At 31.5% G+C, this 22,846-nt stretch overlaps 2 protein-coding genes and 2 non-coding genes across 5 annotated transcripts in view; 2 read left to right on the top strand and 2 right to left on the bottom strand.

The window, feature by feature from the left end:
• Positions 1-4,954: 4,954 nt before the first annotated feature.
• LOC129912817 (U2 spliceosomal RNA) lies at positions 4,955-5,148 on the bottom strand. The gene has a single exon (XR_008771914.1). It is a non-coding gene; the product is annotated as a U2 spliceosomal RNA (small nuclear RNA).
• A 1,128-nt stretch (positions 5,149-6,276) lies between these two features.
• On the bottom strand, positions 6,277-6,349 carry Trnaa-agc (transfer RNA alanine (anticodon AGC)). The gene has a single exon. It is a non-coding gene; the product is annotated as a tRNA-Ala (tRNA).
• Positions 6,350-6,848: 499 nt separating this feature from the next.
• On the top strand, positions 6,849-15,328 carry LOC129912576 (UBX domain-containing protein 4). The gene is made up of 4 exons (XM_055990885.1): positions 6,849-7,032; positions 7,204-7,338; positions 9,969-11,460; positions 14,841-15,328. The coding sequence occupies exons 1-4, from the start codon at positions 6,951-6,953 to the stop codon at positions 15,040-15,042; spliced, it is 1,911 nt and encodes a 636-aa protein (XP_055846860.1). The 5' UTR covers positions 6,849-6,950; the 3' UTR covers positions 15,043-15,328.
• Positions 15,329-17,447: 2,119 nt separating this feature from the next.
• Positions 17,448-22,846, top strand: part of LOC129912582 (serine/threonine-protein kinase NLK) — a 224,624-nt gene continuing 219,225 nt past the window's right edge. For both annotated transcript variants that reach the window (XR_008771859.1, XM_055990893.1), the window contains exon 1: positions 17,448-19,328. Coding sequence is in view for 1 of the 2 variants with exons in the window: in XM_055990893.1 (XP_055846868.1) it covers positions 19,129-19,328 (200 nt within the window). In the remaining variant the exon portion in view is untranslated. The remainder of the gene's footprint in view (positions 19,329-22,846) is intronic.

Below are 22,846 nucleotides of genomic sequence, written 5' to 3'. Positions count from 1 at the left end.
ACAAAATGTAAAAATCTCGTTGAAATCAAGGATGTGAAAGTATCAATTCAAAAAATAACGCTTTTGAAATTAAAAAAAAAAATTATAATAAAAAATTTCAAAATGTTTTCTTTAAAAAAATATTACAAATTAATCAATCGTTACGGTTACTTTCATAATAGGGGTGGGTATTCGTGCAACGGTGTAAACTCTGGGGAAATCTGGTAAAGAAACTGTTTAACCCATACCAAATTTTGACACATTTACCACTTTACCAAATTTACCAGAGTTTACATCGTTTCATTAACAGTTTTGATAAAAAGTGCTCAAAACTTTACAATTGTCATTTTGTCGGTTTTTTTTTTACTCTTTGGCTTGTAACTTTTTTAATATTCAAAATATCGAAAAAATGTTCTTAACATAAAAGACGCGAAATTTAATTGCCTACGTTTCTTGTTTACACAACTTTTATGTAGGATAAATAGAAATCGAGATATTCAACAAAAACTAAAATCCAATATGGCGGCCGTAAGGTGAATTTCGCGAGTGCGAAAAATCAGTGTAATGATATTCAGCCAATGCTCTATCGAATGAGCAAAAAAAATTTGGGGGTGGTACAAACTGCTGGGTCAAATTATAAATGCACTGGACTATACATATGTACGTCAAAATGAGTCGGTTGACTGAGGCCAATGTGAACACCGTCCATTGTTTGTGTTCGTTTGTTGTGGTTCAAAAATGTCATCTAAGAAAAGAAATACCTACATTTTCTATAAAAACGAAACAAATATGCTATGATTTATAATAGAAATTTTATTTCTTATGTGCAATTTGTATTAACATAAGAAAATTTATTTCTTTATGTAGGTATATTTTATTTATATAAGAATTTTTCTTTCTTATATACACTTTTTTTCTATAAGAAAACACGGATATACATAAGAAAGGAATTCTCTGGTTTTTTGGAATTTCTTATATCCGTTATCAACTGTATTTGAGATTTGTCCATACATTAGCTTTTTCAAGTTTCAATTCAACTATACCTAATATTGAAGCTAGTAAGGTCAAATATTCAAAATTGTAGCACATTCGACGAATATTTAAAAAAAATTATTAATGCACACATTTTGCATTGATTTCAATGCAAACATTTTTTTTATTTATTTTCATTCAAATTCGCGCTTAAAATTTAAACTCGATTCATTTGATTTTTTATTTTCATTAATGTCATGATTTTTCATATAGCAGCTTTGTATGTATGTAAAAACTAATAAAAAATTGAACATGATAAAATCTTTAAATCGATAATAACCGAAGCAACTTAAACCTTCCTTGAACTACTTCAAAGTTCAAAACCAAAAATATGCTAATGCTAAATTTAGAATAATTAGATTAGAAGTTAAAAAGAGTATAGGAAGGTCAAAGCCAGCGATGCCAACTGAGGCATAATTATGCCTTTTAGGCATAATTTTATTATCTAAGGCATTGAGGCTTATTTTTTGTCAAAAAGGCATAATTTTTTTCATTCTACTCTTGATTTATATTTTAAAAGTTTCTTATAATTTTTTAAATATTTGGATAAAAAGACTAAAAAAACTAATATTTTCTATATCTTTTAAATAAAGGTTGTTCGAAATTTTATATACAGAATTTGTTTTTACCATTTAACTCTTGGTAGTGTTTAATTTTTCGAAGAATTTTTTTCACACTAATCACTTTTACTAGAAAAGAATCTAAAAGCAGAAGCACAATCACGCTTTGCCAGACGCGTCATCGCGTTACGTTGAGAAATCCTCAAAGCGCGCTTCTGTCACTTTGACTTCGAACAGCTGATTGAAACAAAAAATCTGCTGTCAAATAAAAAAAAACACAGTCACTCACAAAATTATTGGGCCAGGTCTTTATCTTGATTTAATTGTGGAAAAATGAAAAAGGATATTAATGTATTCAAAAAATGCATAGAAATTTGTTTATTCTTTAATCCTATAGTTATAAAAACAAAACCAATCAAAATAAATTGTTTTTAACAGTAAAACTCAGTCTACAACATCATTAAATTATTTTTGTTTTTAATACGTAAATTGTTTTGATTTAAAATATCTCGATGTCGTTTTTTGTGCAAAATCTATATAGATAAATTAAAAAACACACCTAGGTTTGCAATAATTTATTTTTTTTTATTCACATTTGGCGCAATAATAATGTGGGTGGGGACTGTAACTATGTCTGATAAATGTCAGAAAGCGAGCAAAAGTTCAGTCTGGTTGAACTTTTGCTCGCTTTCTTACGTTTCCTTACGTTTGTCAAAAAAAGCGTACGTAAGAAAAGCGTCATTGTGGGAGGTTACACAGATTTCGTTTTCGTATGGTTGAACTTTTCGCAGTTGTCAAAATCGACCGCAAAGCGTGATTGTGTTTCAGCTTTTAATTTTGTTGCTGTAAAAAGGTCTAAAACGCTTGCAAATAGGCTAATATTTTTTATTGGTGAAAAAAATTGGCCACTAATTTCTTCCATTTATATGAAGCAACGTCTTGAAATATTCCTTTCGAAGAAAATAAGTTTCCGTTACGTGACAAATAAGTTGCCTTAGCCCCGATTTTTCAATCGTCAGTTAGACCATAAACAAAAAATACCAAGACTGGAAACTCGGCGGTCAACTGACGTTTGCCTACAAGCTGCGAGGTGTGGTGAATGTCGTGAACCTATCGTTGTGTTCGTGTTGGATGTGTGGTGAATGTCGTGAATCTATAAATGTGTGCGTGTTAACGTCATTTACCAACGTGGTGGCTTTCACATATATTCACAGACAACACTGAACACAAAAGGGTTTTGGGGGGGAAGACGTAGGAAATTTTCCAGTCTTGGTATTTTTTGTTTATGAGTTAGACTATCAGAAGAATAAATTTCAATATAAAAAATTTTATTCGTAGGAATAATCTCTATCTGAGGTTTATATGACTATTGAAAAATTGGCCCTTAATGTATAAATTGATTAAATAAACATTTCGTTTTGTGTACTTGTGTACTTTTTGTATAATAATAATTTTTTTAGCATAAACTAAGAAATTTAAATTGAGGCATAATTAATTTGAAAAGGCATAATTTTTTTTCAAGTGAGGCATAATTTTGACTGAATGGCAACGCTGGTCAAAGCTCTAAAAATGCACAAATTATAACTTAAGCAAATGCAAAATGCAATTCGGAATTTCGCTCATCTGTCAGTACCAAAAGAACAAAAGAAAATAGAAAAAAATATCTCCTAAACTGGGTGAAGATCAAAACAAACCAAATTTTTCAAGGACGCGCGCAATTTTAAAGAACTGTTGTTTGTAAAAAAAAACTCATACAAATCGATTTCAAGTGTTTTTTTGGTAGTAACGTTCTACTATAACTTAATTTAGTGTCTAAAAATCGAAAAAATTACGGAATTTAAAATATATTTCTATGCTGTATTTTTTGCTTTTTTGTTTTGTTGGTTTGTTTTGATTTTCGCCGAGTTTAAAACGTCAAAATAGTAACTGTAAATAGAAAGAGAAGACAAGGACAAATGTTCGAACTTCCCTATTCGCCGAGCGCCGACCAATATTAAAATTTTCAACATCAACGGAACGGCATCACTTTTCTTTTTCTTTCACATATTCACATCTGGGTTGCAAAAGTCGTTACGATTGTACTTTTTTCGATACACTTGGCTTGGCTAAAGTACACAAATACACTATAACTAGAGATGCCGCGAACATTCGGCCACTATTCGGTATTCGGCCCGAATAGTTAAACTATTCGGCCGAATACCGAATACCAAATGGAGAAGAAAAAAGACATAAATTATTATACCAAAATGTGTGTTTTATTAAAAAATTGTAATTTTAGTACTTATAATCTACTAAAGTCAAGTTGTGATCAATAAAAACTATTTGTTCCGCATTTGTTATTATGTTAAGAATGCAAGATATTGCAATATTAGTATGTTTAATGCACTGTTCAATGTATGAAAGACAAATTAAATAATATTTTTATTTGGACCATGAAATATGATGCTCTGTCATTTTCCCTGAGTCTGAAGACATTAGTCTTGAAAAGCCGACTAATAGAACTCATATTATAAGGTTTTTAAGACAACCACTTCAAGATTTTGTGCGAGTTTTCAAACAATTCAAACTAGCAAAAAATTAAACAACAAAACTCTCAAATAGGTTGAAATTGTTGTTTTAAAATGCTTATGGTTTGGGTTCTAGAGGTTGGATAATCGAAATAAAGGTCTTCAGACTCAGTGAAAATGACAAAGTATCATATTTTGCACTTAAAATACACATTAAAGTTATAACATAGAGACAATCTATAAAAAGTGTTAAATGCAAAAATGCATTTTATCCGTTTTTGAAGAACGTCACAAGGATAAAACTTCTGCACAATATATTTAAGACTTATTTAAATCAAAAAATAACAAATTCATTCCTGGCCGCGTAACGTCCACGTTCCATACAAACTTGCCCATTCTCCTTTACATGTTTAATCGATAAAGGTTCTATTTGATAAGACCAAAGTTTTGAGTTGTAATTAAACATCAGTGTTTTGCAGTTGTAAATGACCTATTCCTTATCACAGTAACAAAGAACAAAATCAAAAATGGCCTCAAAAGTTTTTCTAAATTTTTTGAAAAAAATTAATATAGTTTTTGGTTTATCTTAAAGTTTTTCGTTAATTTAAAATAAATTTTTCGAATTATTCTTTATTAAATTTGAAAGATTCAAAAAGTACAATTCGATACAATTTTTATTTCACTTTCAATACAATGCTCAAAGACGATTTTTCAACCCTGATTCACATACATTAATAATAATCAAATATTAGTTTAATTTCCCAATTTCCCATACCCACTTGCTTCTTTTCTACTTTCTAGTTTTATTTCCGTTATTAAGAAATTCATAAATCATAATTAAAAGAAAGTATACTTCAATAAATAGTTTGAATAATTTTAATTTGGGCCGATCCCGGCGGTACTGCAATACCGGGCCAACCCGCGACAGAGGTGGAGCAAGCCCCTAGCACTCCGTCTATTTCCAAAAATCAGTTTAACATTTGTTGTCCCCCGATGGGGGATCTATCAGATGTTAAGCTGATAAGAACAGATACTACACTTTGATCTTAGCCATAAGGCCGAGAAGCGATAACTTTCTCATCAAAATAACTTCTACTTATGAAAAACAACGTACGAACTCAATGTGAATCCAAAGAAATAAAACATAAAATTCTATATCAATAAGGGTGATTCATGGAAATAGAAATAAAATTCTTTTTTTTGTTGTTGTATTTTTATAATGGTTGCGGTTGGTTCTTTGATTAATCGTTAATATGAAATTGTTGTTGTACATACAACAATGATATCGAAATGACGATGATATTTTTAAAGTTGGGGTGGTTTTGGTTTTTCTTTTTATTTGCCAGCAAAGGTACCTACCTCTACCTATGTTTATAATAATATCTATAATCTAGGCATCAAGCATGAGCAGAGCACAGCGACAACCCATATAAAGGTAACCTCTATGAGATATTATGAGTTTAAGACAACGACGAGGAAGATGATGACGATGACGGCGCCAACGACGACGACGACATCAGCGACAGCGACAGTGCATCCGTCCATAAAAAAGTTTTGTGTCCAGTAGTATCAGCAAGATGTAGAAAGAAGATAATTTTGTATTGAAGTTCGATGAAATTCTAAACATTTTGTTTGTCTAATTCTAGAAGACAGACTAAGCTAAGCATAAGCTAGGTAGGTATGTTTCTTTGGTAGGCACCTATAACTAGGAAAAGAATTAGGTAGGTATAGGTATAGTGGAGTCCTAATTTTAGAAAATAATTTTGGAAAAGTTTCAAATAATTCCCATACAAAATTAAATCCTAGTTATAGAAACTTTTTCCAATTAAGAGGAATTTTGTTTACCTACAAAACTAAAAAATATTTTTGTTTCATTTTCTAGATTTTAATTAAAAACACCGAAGTTTTTCTTGGACAGTTTAAATTTCAAAAAAAAATTTTAATCTTGTAGAAATAAAACCTGTTTGGCTATGTAGGTAACTACTAAACAGACGAATGTTGAAGAAGCCATCTGAACTCTTGAACTCCCAAAACAAAAAAGGCACATTATCAAAGAGTTTTGTAAAAAAAAAAGAAGTTTATTTTAGTTCATTTTCTAAAAATCACTATAGAAGTCACCACTTGCAATAACCTTTTGCAGTTTCTTTTCCAATTTAAAATTTCTTTTAAGAAATACAAAAAAAAAAAAATATTCCATTTGGAGATGCGGGGCATCGATCCCCGTACCTCTCACATGCTAAGCGAGCGCTCTACCATCTGAGCTACATCCCCAGTTGAATATTGTTGGTAAAACAATCATTTTGTTTCAATTCGACATTCTAAGGTCCAAGTTATTTGGAAATATTTTAACAAATCTTTAACATAAGGTTTATAGGTGGCGGTAGTGTTTGATATCAAATATTCACACCTTTCTTCTAATTTTCTTAATTCCTAAAATAGTTTTTCCCACCTAGATGGCTTCAAGTAAATAAAATCTAATCCTTTATTTAAATTGAAACTTATTCCTTGTTTCCTTCTTCCATTCCAACTAAATAAATGAAACAAATAAAGATAAAAAATCTATAAAATACCTATTTCATAAATAAATGAAATTCTAAAATAGCTTACTAACACCATCTACCGTTCATTATCAAAATCATTAAAAATTTTTACAGAATTCCCAGACTGACAGAAGCCCTACACCTGTCAAAATAGATGAAAAGTCATCACAGACAGCCCGACAAGACCGAATAAAAAAATTTTGTAAAAAATAAAATTTTCCATCAAAATCGAAAAATTAGTCCAAATCCAAAATTAATTGATAAACCAATTAAACAAAAGAAAATCTTATACAAGAAATAAACAAAGTTAACAAAAAAACAAATTTATACAGATGAATTGGTTCAAGGGAAGTATTGCTGAAGCAGTCACTCTTTCAAAGCAAAAGAATGCAACTTTTGTTGTTTATGTTGAAGGTAAAAAAAAAATAAGAACAACGTCGATAAATCCTTTCGTGTTTTTTTAAGATAACACGTCATTTATTTGTGATGATACATTTCTTAATTAAATTTATTGCACCTTGTGCTGAAAATAAAATATTAATCAGCTGATTCATTTTATTTTTTATTCTTTTCTTTTTTTAATAGGAAAAGATGAAAACTCTGTTAAGTTAACTGGGTTCTTAAATCAACCGGAAATCAAGCAAAAACTTGAAGATGACAACTTCGTGGCTATTAAAATCGAAGGGGGAAGTGAATCCTACATGCAATTTGCAAGAATATGTAAGTTTAATTAAAATAAGGGTTCTATTTTATAAGAAAACATATAAATAAATCTGATTTACTAATACAACGAAAAAACTTAATCCCTCAGCTTTGGTATAGATTTTCTTCTATAGGGCTTTCACTTTCATAGTTTTTGTCGATTTTTGTTTTCTTTGGAAAAATCTAGAAATTGAAATCGACATATCAAGTTTGGGGAATGGATAAGATTTGGCCATGGCATGACAAATCAAGCACTTAATTAATAGGTTTACTCTTGTCACGGTCTTGGTCAAAATATAAGAAGCTCATTAAATAGAAAAAAAAACTGCCTAGTCATAGGTATAAATTAAAGATGTATTTAATTTTTGTTTGTCATTTTTTTTTTTAAGTAAATTATGACTAGGTATAACAATAATTTCTTAAAAGAGACATCAAAACTAATAAACTTTGTCAAAACTTGTTCCGCGGTTAAATTTAATTTCTATTCTTATCAGCAGTTGCGTGTTGTTTTGGCTATGGACGTAAACTCTTACACGAATACCTTGCATTTTTTAATAGTAATGTTGTCCCTACAACAGATCTTAAATCCTTTCCTTGGTTCTGTTAATTTCAGTTTCAAAATTTTTTCTGAAAAAATTAATGAAAACAAAAATCATTTTGCCTTAGAAACGTAGCCAAAAGTATACTCAGCTGTCATTAAATTATTCTCATAATTTCTGTATATCGTCCAACATTATGAACCGTATGTGAGTGCTGGACCACGGTGTAGAGCCTTCCTTTCAGTTATGCATCAATAAAAATTGCAATAGCCTAGGTCAGGGATAACTCCATATGAAATTTGAGAATTGCTAGAGAATTTCGTGCATATTTTTCAAAAAGCCGCATGGAACAAAACCTTTTACAAAAGAGAAATGTGAGGGTATAAAGACGCTAAATATACCCAAGAGACTTTCGCAAAGCGAAAAGAGCGCAAGAAATGGCAGCAAATTCGTGCTCCAAACACAAAGCTAAGTTAAATCACTTCGGTAACTTGCTTAAAAAGATTTCAAGAAGCGGAAGTTAGTAATCACCTTAAAAATTTGACGACTGATAAATAATCTTACCACTGTCTATGGAAAGCGATAAAAGCTTAGAAAAAAAAAAAAAAACAAAGCTACAGTACCATCGATAAAAAAAGACCAAGATGAATACACAAGAAGCAACAAAGAAAGTGCAAACGGGTTTGCTGATTACATAGAAGAAACTTTGAAACTGTTCAAAGAACAAGCATTGTATGATAGCTTAAATAAGAACACAACGTCAAGTGAAAGGTCCATCAAAAAAAATTTCACGCCCGTCGTTTTAAACAAAGAAAAAAAGAAGTTAAAGTAAAAAAAAAGCTGCACAATACAATTTAATTACTGCAGATATTCTTAGAATGCTCTCACGGAAAACTTTAATAGACCTCCTTTAAGTAATGAAAGCCACTCACAGTTTGAAATAATTTGAAACCAGTCAAAAGTAATGGTCTTAAAAATCTGGCAAACCATTACGCGAAAAGAAATCGTACACTTGTTCCTAAAATATCAAAGTTTTTAAGATAGTATTTCTTCAGCGTCTTAAGCCAAAAAAAGAAGAAAAATGACATACCTGGACACCAGCTCGGTTTTAGAAGCACTCGACGATTTATCAAGTGCACGTTGACGTTCAGGAAACATTAGGGACTAAATATTTAGTCAACGTCATTTTCTGAACGGAAATTTCCAAAAAAATTGCCTTAATTGGAAGGTATTTTTTGACACTAATAAGAGACGCGAAACCTGACTAAATATAGTCTCTCACGTTTCTGAACCTGAAAACTATTAAGGTTTTGAAAAAGTATGGCACGAAGAATTAGAATTAAGCCATGTTCTTCCTGAAGAACTCTCTACCATTCTTAGAAAAAATCTAGACAACAAAATTGTCTTCGTTAGACACGTAAGTGATTTTTCAGACCTTAAGGAAATAGTGGCTGGGGTACTTTTAGGTAGTGTTGTGGTCCCATCTTGTGCCTTTTATTTACACGTGATATACATCAAACAGAGAACTCTATTGTAGTTACGTTTGCTGACGATATCGTTATACTTGTAGTAGGCAAAACAATTAAAGAATCCCATAGTAAATTACAAAACGAAAGCAATGAGTCCCACATATTTATTAGCAAGCGTTTTCCGGTTCTCATAGAGGGAGGATTTCAAAACGTACCCGAAGGAGGCCAAAAAAGCGAACATTATGAGACTATAAGTCTCGTGCCGTCAAATATAGGTTTAAATTTTGGAGCAGCAATTCATAGAATTAAAATTTTGTTGCAGGCTTCGATGGTATCAATTGATCAAGACAAAGTCATCGTCAGTTTGTTAAAAGATTTAAAGTTGAAATAATCTTCTACACGAAAATATTTGACCCATGGCCCTGTTAAGACCGAATGATTTCTACTTACTCTTGGAACATTTGAAAATTGGGGAGGTAAATCTGAGATGGAATATGAAATCCTAAAGTCGTTATTATCAGAATGAAACTCATTAAATAATTTCATTTTAACAAGCTATTTTTGAATTTATTTATGATTTTTCACCTTCATTGAAAAATGTTTTAAATAGATTAAAACATGTTTGTATTTTCTTTCACAGATCAAATTGTTCCACTTCCATCGTTGTTCTTTATTGGCAAAAATGGTACCCCTCTAGAAATCGCAACTGGTATATGCGCTTCGAGTGAAGAATTAGAATCGAAAATCGACAATGTCTTGAAACTAACAGGAAAAGTTAGTAATACTAGTTCTGCTGCTTCTGCATCAGCTGCTTTTATTGCTGGTGAACAAAAGAAAGAAGTTGCTGCATCAACTCCCACAACTTCTGCTGGAGCAAAAAAAGAACAAATATCTCAAGACGATCTATCATCCATATCTGATTTAAGATCAATAACAGAATCAAAACCAGTTGAAGATACAACTTCTTCAAAATCAAGTTTATCTTCAATTGAATTACCAACTTCGTCAGATGCTCCAGAATCATCCGCTGTATCACCACCAAATGATCTTTATTGCACCGACACTACATGTTTCCGTAAACCTAATAATGCTGTTAGTTCCCATGATATTGTTGATCCTCCTTCTGATAATACATCCTCATTAGCTGAATCGATTTCAATGGATACAGTACCAGCACCATCTGAGACAGCCCCAACAACACCACCAAATGATGTGGCTGACACTACACCAGTGAAAGCTTCCACCCCAGATCCTACTCCATCGACTCCCGTTTCAACTCCCACAACTGCCTCAAGTCCCCCTGCTCGAGGACCATTGGAAGAAAATCCAGCAGCTGCCATAGATAAGCTAGAACAAGCTAAGCAGCTAATCGAGGAACGAAGAAAACTCAAACAAGCAGAAGAAGAGCGACAAGCACGTGAACGCGAACTTAATCGCCGAAAAGATGGCAAAGCCTCTCAAGGTGTGCAAAAATGGCAAAAGGAGCAGGACTTCAAGGAACTAAAAGAAAGCATTCGACGCGATAAAATGGAAGATCAAGCTGCACGTCAACGTATCCTCGAACAGATTGCCAGTGATCGAGCAGAACGAGCAAACAAATTCACTCCACCCTCTCCCAATCCAACGCCCCAAGCAACAACCCCAACTACAGTCAATCCCCCAAGTAACCTGGAAATGTCTCGCATTCAATTTCGCATCCCGAATGGAGAAACTAGCACTCAGACTTTTGAGAGTTCAGATACTTTTGCAACTGTGCGGGCATATGTCAAAGTTGTTGTTGTCAAGGGAACCGGAATCAAAGATTTTACCTTGGCCACAACATTCCCCAAACACGAATTCACAGAGGAGGATGACAAAAGGACGCTTTTGGAACTCGGGCTAGCCCCGAGTGCTGTCATATTGATTATTGGCAAAGCGAGCAGTGGCCCTTCAGCGGTTGTGGCGCGTTCAGGGGGAATAGTCAACATATTCAATACAGTTTTTTGGGCTTTAATGACACCGGTTTTGTCTGTCTTTGGGTATATAAGGAATTTTATAATTGGAAGAAATGATGGTGGTGCAGATGGACCTCGTCCGGCCACCACAGGAGCTCAGAAACGAGCAAATGAAGAGCGAATCGATGCAAATGATTTGTAAGTTTAAAATTTTATTTAAAAACTGTAAAATATACTAAAATTTGATCCTAAGTGGGCTTGAGGTCTTGTTAAAACATTTTTGCCTACGTTTTACTCCGACGCGACGTTTCGACTGTGTTTAAAGTCTTCTTCAGGCCTAATTATTTAAAAACATTAAAACATCGTGATAAATCTTTTCGAATCATCGAAATTTCAAAATATAAATTTTTAATTATTTTATATAGTACAGGAAAGATAGACTTTTTCGTGGAACGAAATACAGGACGGCTGAATTTTTCAAATCTGAAAGAGGAGTATTAAAAAAGCTTAAGTCCTTGTTTTCGGGACGCCACCCCCCTGGCGAAATCCGCGATTTTGGAAAACGCGAATTGCTCTATATCTCCAAAACTATGGGTCCTATAGAAATGGTTATCAGACCAAAGTTATTGGAAATTTAATTATCTTTTTTTTTTGTACTACATTATTTTTCTGAGCGGGCAATAGTTTTCAGGTTATGTTGTTTTAATTTATTTTTTTTCGGTTTTTTTAAGATTTTATCATTCCCGGTATCATTTACATAATTTGTTGAAGAGTAAAAGTTATAGACCATCAAATTTCCAATAATTTGGTTTATTTTTGAAAGTCATGCGATGTAACAAGTCGAAAGTGATTGATCTTAAAACTATAATCTAAGTGCAGGAAAGTTATTTTTTAATTTCGTTCTGTATTTCGTTCCACAAAATGCCTGTTTTTTTACTAACTTTCCTGTATTAATAAGAAATTCAAAGTTTCTTATAAAATCTAGCCTACAGAATCAATTTGAACATAAATTCAACCTAAAATATTTCTTTGAACAAACTGCCTATAAATAGTGTTAAGTATTATCTGTAGGTATCTATTTATGTAACGTTTCTATTAACATTCAATTGTTTGTCCCATCTCCTAAACATTTTATTTTATAGATTATGTTTGATTTTTTAATTTTAGAAAGTTTACCCATTAAATTCGAAAGCAATGAAGTTCTTAATATACGTCTTTGCCGACTGAAAAGCAATACGAACATTTTTCTTAATTCTAATAAAATCATTTAAAACTCTATTTGAAAATGGGGTATTTATAAGTTTCTATACGATACTTGTGTAACATTTGTTATTCAATTTATCTGAATCAATTTTCAAACTCAAATGTAAATTTAATTTTCGGACGAAAAGAATTTAAAGCAGTTAGATTTGAATCAATATGACTAGATTTGAGAATCATAGAAATGTCATCAAGATATTTTGCAATTACAGTCGACTCCCTCTGAGTCGAACTGTCACGGGACACAAAAATTGGTTCAGTTAGAGGGAAATTCGACTTAGAGGGAGTCGACTGTATTTTTGGTTTTTTGGGACCTTTTTCGAAAACATTCGCCCTAGGTATCCGTCGGAGAGGAAATTGGTCCGATTTCCTATGAATCGGAGAGTTTTTACTCGTCGAAAGTACATCTCGAAGCGAAATTCGTATGAAATCGCAGAATTTTCCGCCTCGATGGATACCTCGCAACGGCCGATTAATAATTACTTGGAATATGATAAAATATTTTATCAACAAAAACAAGGAGGAAGCTTTATTAGATAACACAAGTCTACAAGGTTTTTGGTGCCTAGACTAAAATATACTTTACTATAGGTTTTTTATGTGCTGAACTCGATTCTGAAGCCAGAAATATCTTATCAGCTCCCGTTATTTAAATATTACCGTTAGAAGATGCAAAAAAAAAACTACTTTTGAGGTTATGCTTTTATTTGAAGAAACTTTTTTTTAATATAAATTATAATGGTTTCTTTAGGAACTATTTTCCTTCTTTAAAGATCTTTTTAAATTTTTTCGATATCTTTTATATTGTTCGAGATATCGTCAAGTTTTTGGCTTATTGTAATGTATCAAACTTTTTGATAAATTAAGCCAAACACACTTACTTCATTTATATCTCGGATATCTCGGGCAATAAAAAAGATATTGCAAAGATTAAAACAGATCTTGAAAAAAGGAAAATAATTCTTATAGAAACCGTTATGATTAATATTTTAAAAAAATTTTAGATAGAGGCATAACATCAAAAGTGGTAAAAAAACGTTTTTTTTTTTTGCATTTTCTAACGGTAATATTTCAAAAACAGGAGCTCATAGGATATTTTTGATTTCGGATTCAAGTTCAGCACACCGAAAACCTTCAGAAAAGTATATTTTAGTTCATGTGGGGAAAATCATATAAATAAAGAAGAAAACAAATCAAATTGTAGTGATTTTTAAATTGAATCGCGTTTACGTGTTTTTTGCATTAAAAAAGTGTTAATGTTTATCGAATTAAGCATAAAATATGAAATTGTGTTGTATAATGGTGTTCAACTTGTTCCAGGCCTTTTGGCAGTCTTTCGTAGTTTTATTTCCTACTGCGAGAATTCTCTCCCAACTCTCATTAATTTGACAGACTTCCTAATGCACAAAAAGTCTGGAACAGACCTAATTTGAACAAAAATTTTGAAATTTTTTCTTGGCTACAAAAATGTAATCACTGCTATGTAATTGTCGACCATTTGAAAAATGTATCAGCTGATTTTAAATAAAGATTTTCTGATTTTCCAAATTGAATGATCAACCCATCTTAAAATCGTTCTGATATTTCCAACAAAGAGTATCAAGAAGAACTCACGGAAATGCCAAACGATGACTCAATTAAAACTTTATTTGGCATAAAAGGAACGATGACTTGGGTTTTTGAAGAATCTGAGGTCAAATACCTCAAAACAACCAAACATGCTAGAAAACTTTTACTACTTTTCCCTCTTTTAAGGAATGCAGATTTAGTGCCATAAATGACTTGCTGTTAAAAAAAAAAAAAAAAACGAGATCGTCGCGATATTGCAGAAGGGAGAGTCTTGAGACTGAAACTTCCAGGACTTGAATATTTATATTTTAATAATTGCAGACATAAATTCTTTTGAAGATTTAAGATTTCAAGGGCTAAACATTTTGTGTGCTCATGATGGTGGGACACGTCACATAAAAGGTTGGGAAGCACTGATTTATACAGAAACGTAATATTTCTAGGAATTTCAACTTTGGAATTCTTGTATGATTTTTAATGATATTCCAACAAAAACAGAATAAACAAGCACCTCCAGGGTCCTTTTTCACTTGCATTTTATGATATTTGGATAAATTTCATATTTTAATAAGTAGATATTCATATATAAAGTATTTAATGATACGAGTGAATTAAATAAAGGGAAAAATATTTTACCAATACCTCAAACCCACTTAAGATTGAATTTTAATTCAACAAGGGTCACGAAGCTAGGAATAATTGTATAAGAATTAAAATAAAATTATACTTACCGAATATTTAAATTTCAGGGCAAAGAAACGAAACCTCGATCGATTCCTTTTAACAAAGGACGGTCCATCAACTTCGAAGGAGGCAATGGCAACGGCCAATTCAACAGGTGGAGCATATCGTCGAGTTGGTGGATCAAATATACATCGTTTATCAGATCAGCGTAAAGATTCCGATGATGAGAATAATACTTGGAATGGTAATTCAACGCAGCAGCAATAAATACTCTCAACCAGTTAAAGAAAGTGGGCTGTCGTTTCTTAAAAAAAAAAAAACTACATTATAAAAAAAACCGTATTTAACAAACAAGTGTTTTTTGTGGCTTTTTTTTTAGATATATTATAAAATATTATATTGAACATTTGTTCTAAAAACACACACAAAAAATAAATTTTTTGTTTAGTCTCTCATTCCTATGCGAAATTCAGCACTAACGCGCATAAAATTTAAAAAAAAAAAACTTTAAATAAACAAACAAATTAATAAATAAACAAAAATGAAAGCACTACGTAACGAAAGTTTTTATTGAAGATGAAAGATGGAGGTTGTTTTGTTTTGCTTTTTTCTCTTGAAATAACGGGATTTAGGTATGAGGAATTTATTGAAGTGAAGTCATTTGTTTCCAAACTGTGTTGAAAAAGGCGGAAAGGCGTGTTCACATCACTGATCGCAAAACAGGATGTCACAAAATTGCTAGTTCAAACTGACACTCGACGTTTTTCAGGGATGATATCTCTAATGGCCATATTATTCACTAGTTTAAAAAATACATCTGGATGTAAAGAAATTGAATTGTGAAAAATAAATCCAAATCTATGATATTTATTGAAAAACATAAGCAATCGGTTTTAATATTTATTATTGAGAAAATTATTTGTCAGAAATTTTCTCATTCGAATTTTCAACGTTCAAGAAGCAAGACCTGTTTTCTTATAATTGTTTATCACCTTTGTTATATAAATAAACCAACAAACTCTAATAATATTCACCTTCACACAGAGAAAAAAATAGTAATTTTTAACTATTTTTTAACTATTTTCATAGTTAAAATTGGGATAACTATTTTGGATTTGGATTTATTTTTGACATTATTTGACAGTTTTACATCCAGATGTATTTTTTAAACCAGTGAATAGTATGGCCGTAAGTTGTTGTATTTGCGTCATATTTTAAAGCCTTTAGCTCTCATACAAATTATCGAAAAATTTTAACCGAGCTAATATGGATCGCATACAAATAAGGTACCGATAACTTGTATGGGAATTATAGCTCGGCTAAAATTTAGCTCGATCTGCCTACCAGGCTTAACACTGGAAAATGTTGTCCTCTTTTTTTCTCATATAATAACAACAAAGAAAAATTGTCCAATATTTGAATCACGTCTATAGAGACTCTCCCAAGCCAACGATGACCGAAGGCGAAAAACTTCCTACGCCTACGGTGGAACGTAGACGTACAGATGAGGATTTTTTTATACTAAAATACTGTCGTTGACGTTCGGGTGTGAAATTTTAGTTACACAAGGTGTGACTTTATCTCATTTCGTCCCGTTTCTGCTTGAACCTCGTAAATAAATTTTTTTAAAAGATCTTTTTTCTGTTAAAGATCATTTTATAACTAACAGATAGAATAGATGCAAAAGTTCAAGTGTAGAAATAACTCAATCAATATGCCTTAAACATAACTTAATTGCCCTTTGTTCAATTCATGTTTTTAATTTTGAGAAAAATGTCTATGATTTTAAGAACTGAACAAAATTTGCCGTGTAGATACGTGGTTCAGGCAGAAACGGCACGATTTGGGGTCTAGTGAAAACATGCTATAACCAACTCTTCTAACTAGAGTGGACAATTAACGTAACGTAGTCCAATTTTTATTTGAACACGCCTTAAATTGACAGATATAGAAGTCTAGCAAACCTTTTCAAGTAAAAAAAACAAACAAAATAAACAATCTGCAAAAAAATTATTTAAAATAATGTTCAACCTTCAAGTGGTTTTAATTTCTTGTTTTTATCAAGTGAAAAGATACTGAAATAAAATTAAAACTAAAACAAAAACACTGGCCTTGGCTTCAAATGGCAAATCGTATATTGGATAAATTGTATGAAGTTAATCTGAAACATAATTTTTATTGTTTCCGAATATATTTTTTTCAATTATGTGTTCACATATGAGAAGAGTTTATTTAAAAGAATATGGTTAATATTTTTCGAAAATATCAAAGGGAAGATCTCGTTTTAAATTTTGTTTTTGAATCCGACCTCTGTTTTGAAGTAGATTTAGAGTAGGGTTAAAGTGTTTAAAAGTTTGCGCTAATTTTATAAATTCTAAATTCCTCTTTCAGATCATTGAACACATCTTCAGAACAAATTAATTCCCATTCATAATTTCCAACCAAACAAACCCAAAATCTCTCCACTTTTATTTATTTTTTCTTATATCTATCTCTCTCCCTCTACCACAAACTGTTTTAACAAAAAAATACCCCAAACACATATTTTCCATCTCTCTTTTCATTTGTGATTGTGGAAAATTTAAAAAATTCTCCCGTTTCAGTGGTTGAGTGTCGAACCGTGTGTGCAGTAGTGCAATAACAGCTGATAGACAAAAAAAAAGAAGCAAAAAAATAAAATCGACAAATGATAAAAGATTTCTCGGAAATTAAAAAAAAAATAGAAATTCCTAAAATTAAAACCCCAAACAAAAACTCGTAACCTATTCTCATAATAAACTCAATTTACCAACCAAACAGATCTTAAAATCGAGATTTCCCATCGTCTACTACTGCACCACAAATAATAAATTCGATTGTCTCTCTCTCGCTGTGTGTACGGAAATAAAAATTGAATCAAATTCAAACAAAACCAAAATCTAATAAATAAACTGTAATTAAAATAAATTATTTAATAGTTTGTTGTTTTTATTTAAGATTTAGGTGTATTTTTGTATTTTAACCCCGAGCGCCGGGAAAAATCATCCAAAATCAATTTTCGTGAAAAACCAGAAATGTCAAGTGATTGTGTTGGTATCGGAGGAGAATTTTTCTAATTTTTCTTATAAAAGAGAGCGTGCGACACAGAGTCTGCTCTACTTCGACGGGGAAACAACAGTTTTTATTTTGACGTTTATCAAAATTTCCCCTACAAAAACGCCTATATTTTGTTCTCTTTCTAAAATTTTTAAAGAGAAAAATTTTATATATTTTTGTTTGTGTTTGTGTGTTTGCAGAAAATGTCATTGTCCTTTTTTTTACGAAATTTTCAGCTCGTTCAATTTTGTAATTTGCAAGGAATTCAGTGAGAATTGATTGTTTCTCCAGAGAGACAGTTAATTTCTTTATAAATTGTGCGGAAAGTGTAGGTGAACTCACTCAATCTACCCTTCGCCAATAATTTTCTTGTAACAACAAAGCAAAAAAAATCAAGAGAGAAACCCGTCCTCCAGTGTTAATAAAATACAAATACAAAACAAAATAAACAAAGAAAATTCAATCAAACTAAAAAAAAGTCTCCAAAATCAGGAACTTTACTCTCTCTCTCTCTTTCAGAATTTCCCCTCCAATTTCTTGTAACAGTTACATTTTTTGTGCGTATTTTCGTGTATATGTGTGTTCTGTAATTTTCATATTTTTCGTGAGAGAAACTCGGGGAAAATTTTCTTGTAACAGGATCATTCGCTCTCCGAATCTAGAACCGAAGAAGACGCGTTTCTGTCAACTACACTACGTAAGGCCACACACGGGACACTGACCGTTAAATTACCGGTGAACAAAAAATACACAAAAGAAAAAAAAATTGATGATTGTGTATTGTATTATTTTCCTCTTTGGGCTTAAATAATAAAAATTTTAGTGAATTAAGAGCCTTTTATTTCCCTTACTCACTCACACTCAACAACTTCGCCCGGTGCGTGTTTGACGAGCTTTAAGCGAATTCCCAAACAAGCCTAATTAATTGATTAATCAAATCGATGTTTGTGCAATTTTTCGCAATTAAATAAAATCGAAAAATCTTCCCAATTTTTCCGTTGTTGTTTCTCTTCTCTGCCGTTTTATCTAATTTTTCTTATTTTTGTGTGCAATTATTTTTTCTCTTCTCACGGTCGTATATCCTCTGAATAAGTCTTTTGCTCCTGGTGTATTTTATAGTGGAAATTTAAGTTTCTTTTTTTTCTCTAATTTTTTGAAGAAAAGTTTGAAATAAAAAAGTCCTATCAGTGATAGAAAAATTCGATTAGGCACTAAAGAGAAGAAGAAGAGTGTTTTTTTAAAACAAATTGTTTGTTGAAATTTTATGGAATATTGCTGATGGCGGCCGTTGGTGGCCCCGCTAAGCAATCTCGGGTTTCGATGAGCGTTTCAATGTCATTGGTTCAAGGTGGCGCCGCCGGTGGAGCACCTCAAGGTGCTATATTAGCCGCTGCAGCTCCTTACTATCAACCGCCAGCAGTTCCATTAGATGTCCAACCAGATCGTCCAATTGGTTATGGTGCATTTGGTGTCGTATGGTAAGTTTGATTTTACTTTTCTAATAAATTCATTTTTTTTTAAACAATTACAAATACTTAGTTTTTTTTTTTAGAATTCATGAGGGTGACGATATTTTTGAATTCCAAATATAGAACAAAAATTTAACCCAGTATTTTTTTTTTTTAAGTATTTATCAGAAAACAAACCACCGGATCCACTTTCAGCTTTATTTGTTAATTTTGTTTCAATTTTGTATAAGTGGTTTGGAGTAAAAAAAAAAATACGTAGAAAGTGACGAAAAACTGAGTCCACAATTCATTTATTTTTATATATATTTATTAATTTGAAAATTTTGTTATGTATGAAACAATGATTCGAGAACCAAGCTAATAAACACTTAAAAATATGATTTTAAACTAAGAAGATAATCATTTCTCGATCTTTCATATATGTACTAGTAGATTGGTCCTGGATTTACCGGTGTTTATATTTGGCAGTCCAAAATTAGGTACCTACTTCGTTCGGTACTAAGTGTGTTTTTGAAATTTTCGCAGGAAAAAAATCTTTATTTAAATATTTGGATGAGAAAAGGCACGATTTCTAAGCTTGCCCCCAGGTGCTTTAAGGGCTAGGAACGGCACTGATAAGCTCTATCTAACGTTTATCTGACTATTGAAAAATTGAACCTAAAAGAAAAAACTATAAATACAAAAAATAAAAAAATAGGTACAACATAAATGTGCACAATGTATGCATGAGAAATAGTTTTCAGGTTTCATATGCTTATTTTAGTTTAGTTTATTTATTTAGCAGAACTCTGCTATTAAAATTCCAAAAGAGAATGGGCAATTTGTATGGAACTTGGACGTTCCGCGGCCAAGAACAATTTTGTTATTTTTTGATGTAGTTAAGTCTTACATACATTGTGCAGAAGTTTTATCCATCTAACGTTCTTCACAAACCGATAAAATGCATATTTGCATTTAAAAGTTAATGCAAATTGTCTCAATGTTTAAAATTGAACGTGTATTTTAAGTGCAAGATACAAGATAATCTGTCATTTTCCCTGAGCCTGAAGACCTTTATCTTGGATATCCAACCAATAGAAACCAAAATTAAGCTTTTTAAAACATCAATTTCGAGTCTATTTTAAGACTTTTTTCTCAATTTTTTTATTTGCTTTTTCCTTTTGAAAACTCAAAAACAAAATCTTGAAGTGGTTGGCTTAAAAAGCTTATATTTTGAGTTCCATTGGTCGGATATTCAAGATTGAGGAGGTCTTAAATCATAGAAAAAATGACATAAAATCATATTTCATAATTTAATTCAAATAGTAATAATTCAATTTGCCCTTCGCATATTGCTTGATGCTAGGGTTCCCAACATTTTCGGAGCCGATTATAGAATTTTGAGGAAAAACTGTAAAAAATATAGTACTTTCCACACAAATATAGTATTCATAAGTAAATAAAGTAGTCAAGAAATTTTTGTTTAAGTTGTTTCATATAAACAGGGATAGGATCTTGTGGACCTAAAAACTTAAAAAAAGGCAAAATAAAACTCCCAAAAAGGCATACAAATTGAAAAAAGAATAATATAAAAATTAATTGCAGTAATTTTGAACAATCATGAGTTTTTTAAAATTTTCAGTTAACAAGCGCCTGCGATTTACCCTTAAGAGTGCTCTAAAGGAGCTAAAATATCTCTCTACATCTGTAGAGACGACTGGACCCCAATTAAAGAACTCGACATCGCCCACTTCAACATTTGCCGGGAGCTCTGAGGTCGAACTACGGCATACGGCAAACTACGTTTTGACTATTGACATAAAGCGTCAATACGTTAACGTACGTTTGCCGTAGTTCGTCCCCTGGATTTGTGTTACAATGTATTACGCAATTTATTTGTTCAACTCTTTCGAGTCCCTTATTTGCCAAAAAAAATTGATCTGTATTTCTCAGAAACATCTTTTGCGACTGCCCCTTTCGCAGCTTCCAAATCTCTCTTGATTATGTCCAAAATCTGGAGAACTTCTTCAAATCGAGTATTGTAAATTGAGTAAGTTAGCTTTTGAACTCTGATACGTGTCGGTTTTCGGCCACGCAATAGAACGTAGAAGACAATAAATGGTAGCAATAGCAGACAATCAAGTTGCATAGGTAGATCTTTTCATTCGAATTTTGTTTGTGTGGGGTAATTTAATTTAGTTAGCTTTTTGTTTGTATATTTGAGTGTTTTGTGTGTAGGCATTACCTTTAAGACGCTTAAAAGATAAAAAAAACATAGGAAAAGACAAAAAAAGGCAATAACAAGAGAAAAGGCAAAAAAAGGCAATAACGAAAGAAAAGGCAAAAAAAAAGGCAAAATAAAATACATATATTTGGCACGACGGGGACGTGAAACGTGTTTGTTTTTAATCTATAATGTCGTACGATTAAGCAAGAAAAAAAGGCAAATTCCACAACATCCTATCCCTGCATATAAATGTTTGTAAAACCTTTATTTTTTGCACTTCTTGTAGGTATTATTCAAAAATTTTTTGAAGATAAAAAATTATTATAAGGTTTTTTAAGTTCAACATTTCAATTTTCGCCGTTTTGAGTTCATGAATCATGATGAAAAAATTCTTTTTGTGAACTCCTCAGTAGCAGAAATGGAATATAAAATATCTTAAAAAACATTTAGGAGGTGTTTTAATTGCGGTAAAATTTAGGTGACAATTTTAACCTAGGTTAAATTTTGAAAAAAATAGGTTTAAATGTATCCTCCTGTAGAGAAGGCTAAAATTTTAACGAAGATAAAAACTTTAACTTAAATATTAACTCAATCGACACACGGCCTAAGTAGGCTAGGTTAAGGCGAGTTCAGATATGTACATGGACAATATAAAGCAATAAAGTTAAATCAACATAAGAAATATTTTTGTTATTGATTTCGTTCACCTCATTAAAATATAGTATTTTTTCGTACTATATATTTCTTTACGTAGTAAAACCCAAATATAGTACAATACTATATTATAGTACGGTTGGGAACCCTACTTGATGCATTAACAACACTAATATTGCAATATCTTCCATTCCAAATGCAATACAACGAAACGGCCATAGTAAAAATTTTTCTTACGTTATAGTTCTTTCATTTAATACCAATTTCATTACTGGCCGCCAAACGTCCAATATGCCCATTCTCCTTTATAATAATATTAAACTTAAATTCTATGTATATGCAATTTTTACATTCTTAAATATAGCTAGTTACATTTGATGAATTCAGTTACATACATATCTTTTAAAATTTTTGAAGTTTGTTTCATTTTAAGCTTCATAAGGAAGTGAATTGAATAAATGACAACCTTTATACAAAATTAGGGGTATTCACGTAAACGCGGAAAACCCGTAGAAACCGTAGAAACTGTAGAATTTTCTATCGGTAGAAATGAGCTGTCAAAATTTGTATGGGAAAAATATTCCGCAAATCATAGAATTTTATCTCACAAATTTGAAGCAGAAACCGTAGAAAAAAAATCAGATAAACTTTGGGTGTATTCAATCAC

This window comes from Episyrphus balteatus, chromosome 2 (genome assembly GCF_945859705.1).
Source record: "Episyrphus balteatus chromosome 2, idEpiBalt1.1, whole genome shotgun sequence".
NCBI lineage: Eukaryota > Metazoa > Arthropoda > Insecta > Diptera > Syrphidae > Episyrphus > Episyrphus balteatus.
The sequence above is the reverse complement of the archived record's forward strand: the minus strand, read 5'-3'. Positions and strand labels throughout refer to the sequence as shown.

What these genes read in the sequence shown, in the direction of transcription:
- LOC129912576 (XM_055990885.1), top strand. Translation starts at nt 6,951, where the DNA reads ATGAATTGGTTCAAGGGAAGTATTGCTGAAGCAGTCACTCTTTCAAAG. An exon ending in CATGCAATTTGCAAGAATAT is followed by an intron (nt 7,339 to 9,968) that starts GTAAGTTTAATT and finishes TTTCTTTCACAG; the next exon opens with ATCAAATTGTTCCACTTCCA. An exon ending in CGAATCGATGCAAATGATTT is followed by an intron (nt 11,461 to 14,840) that starts GTAAGTTTAAAA and finishes TTTAAATTTCAG; the next exon opens with GGCAAAGAAACGAAACCTCG.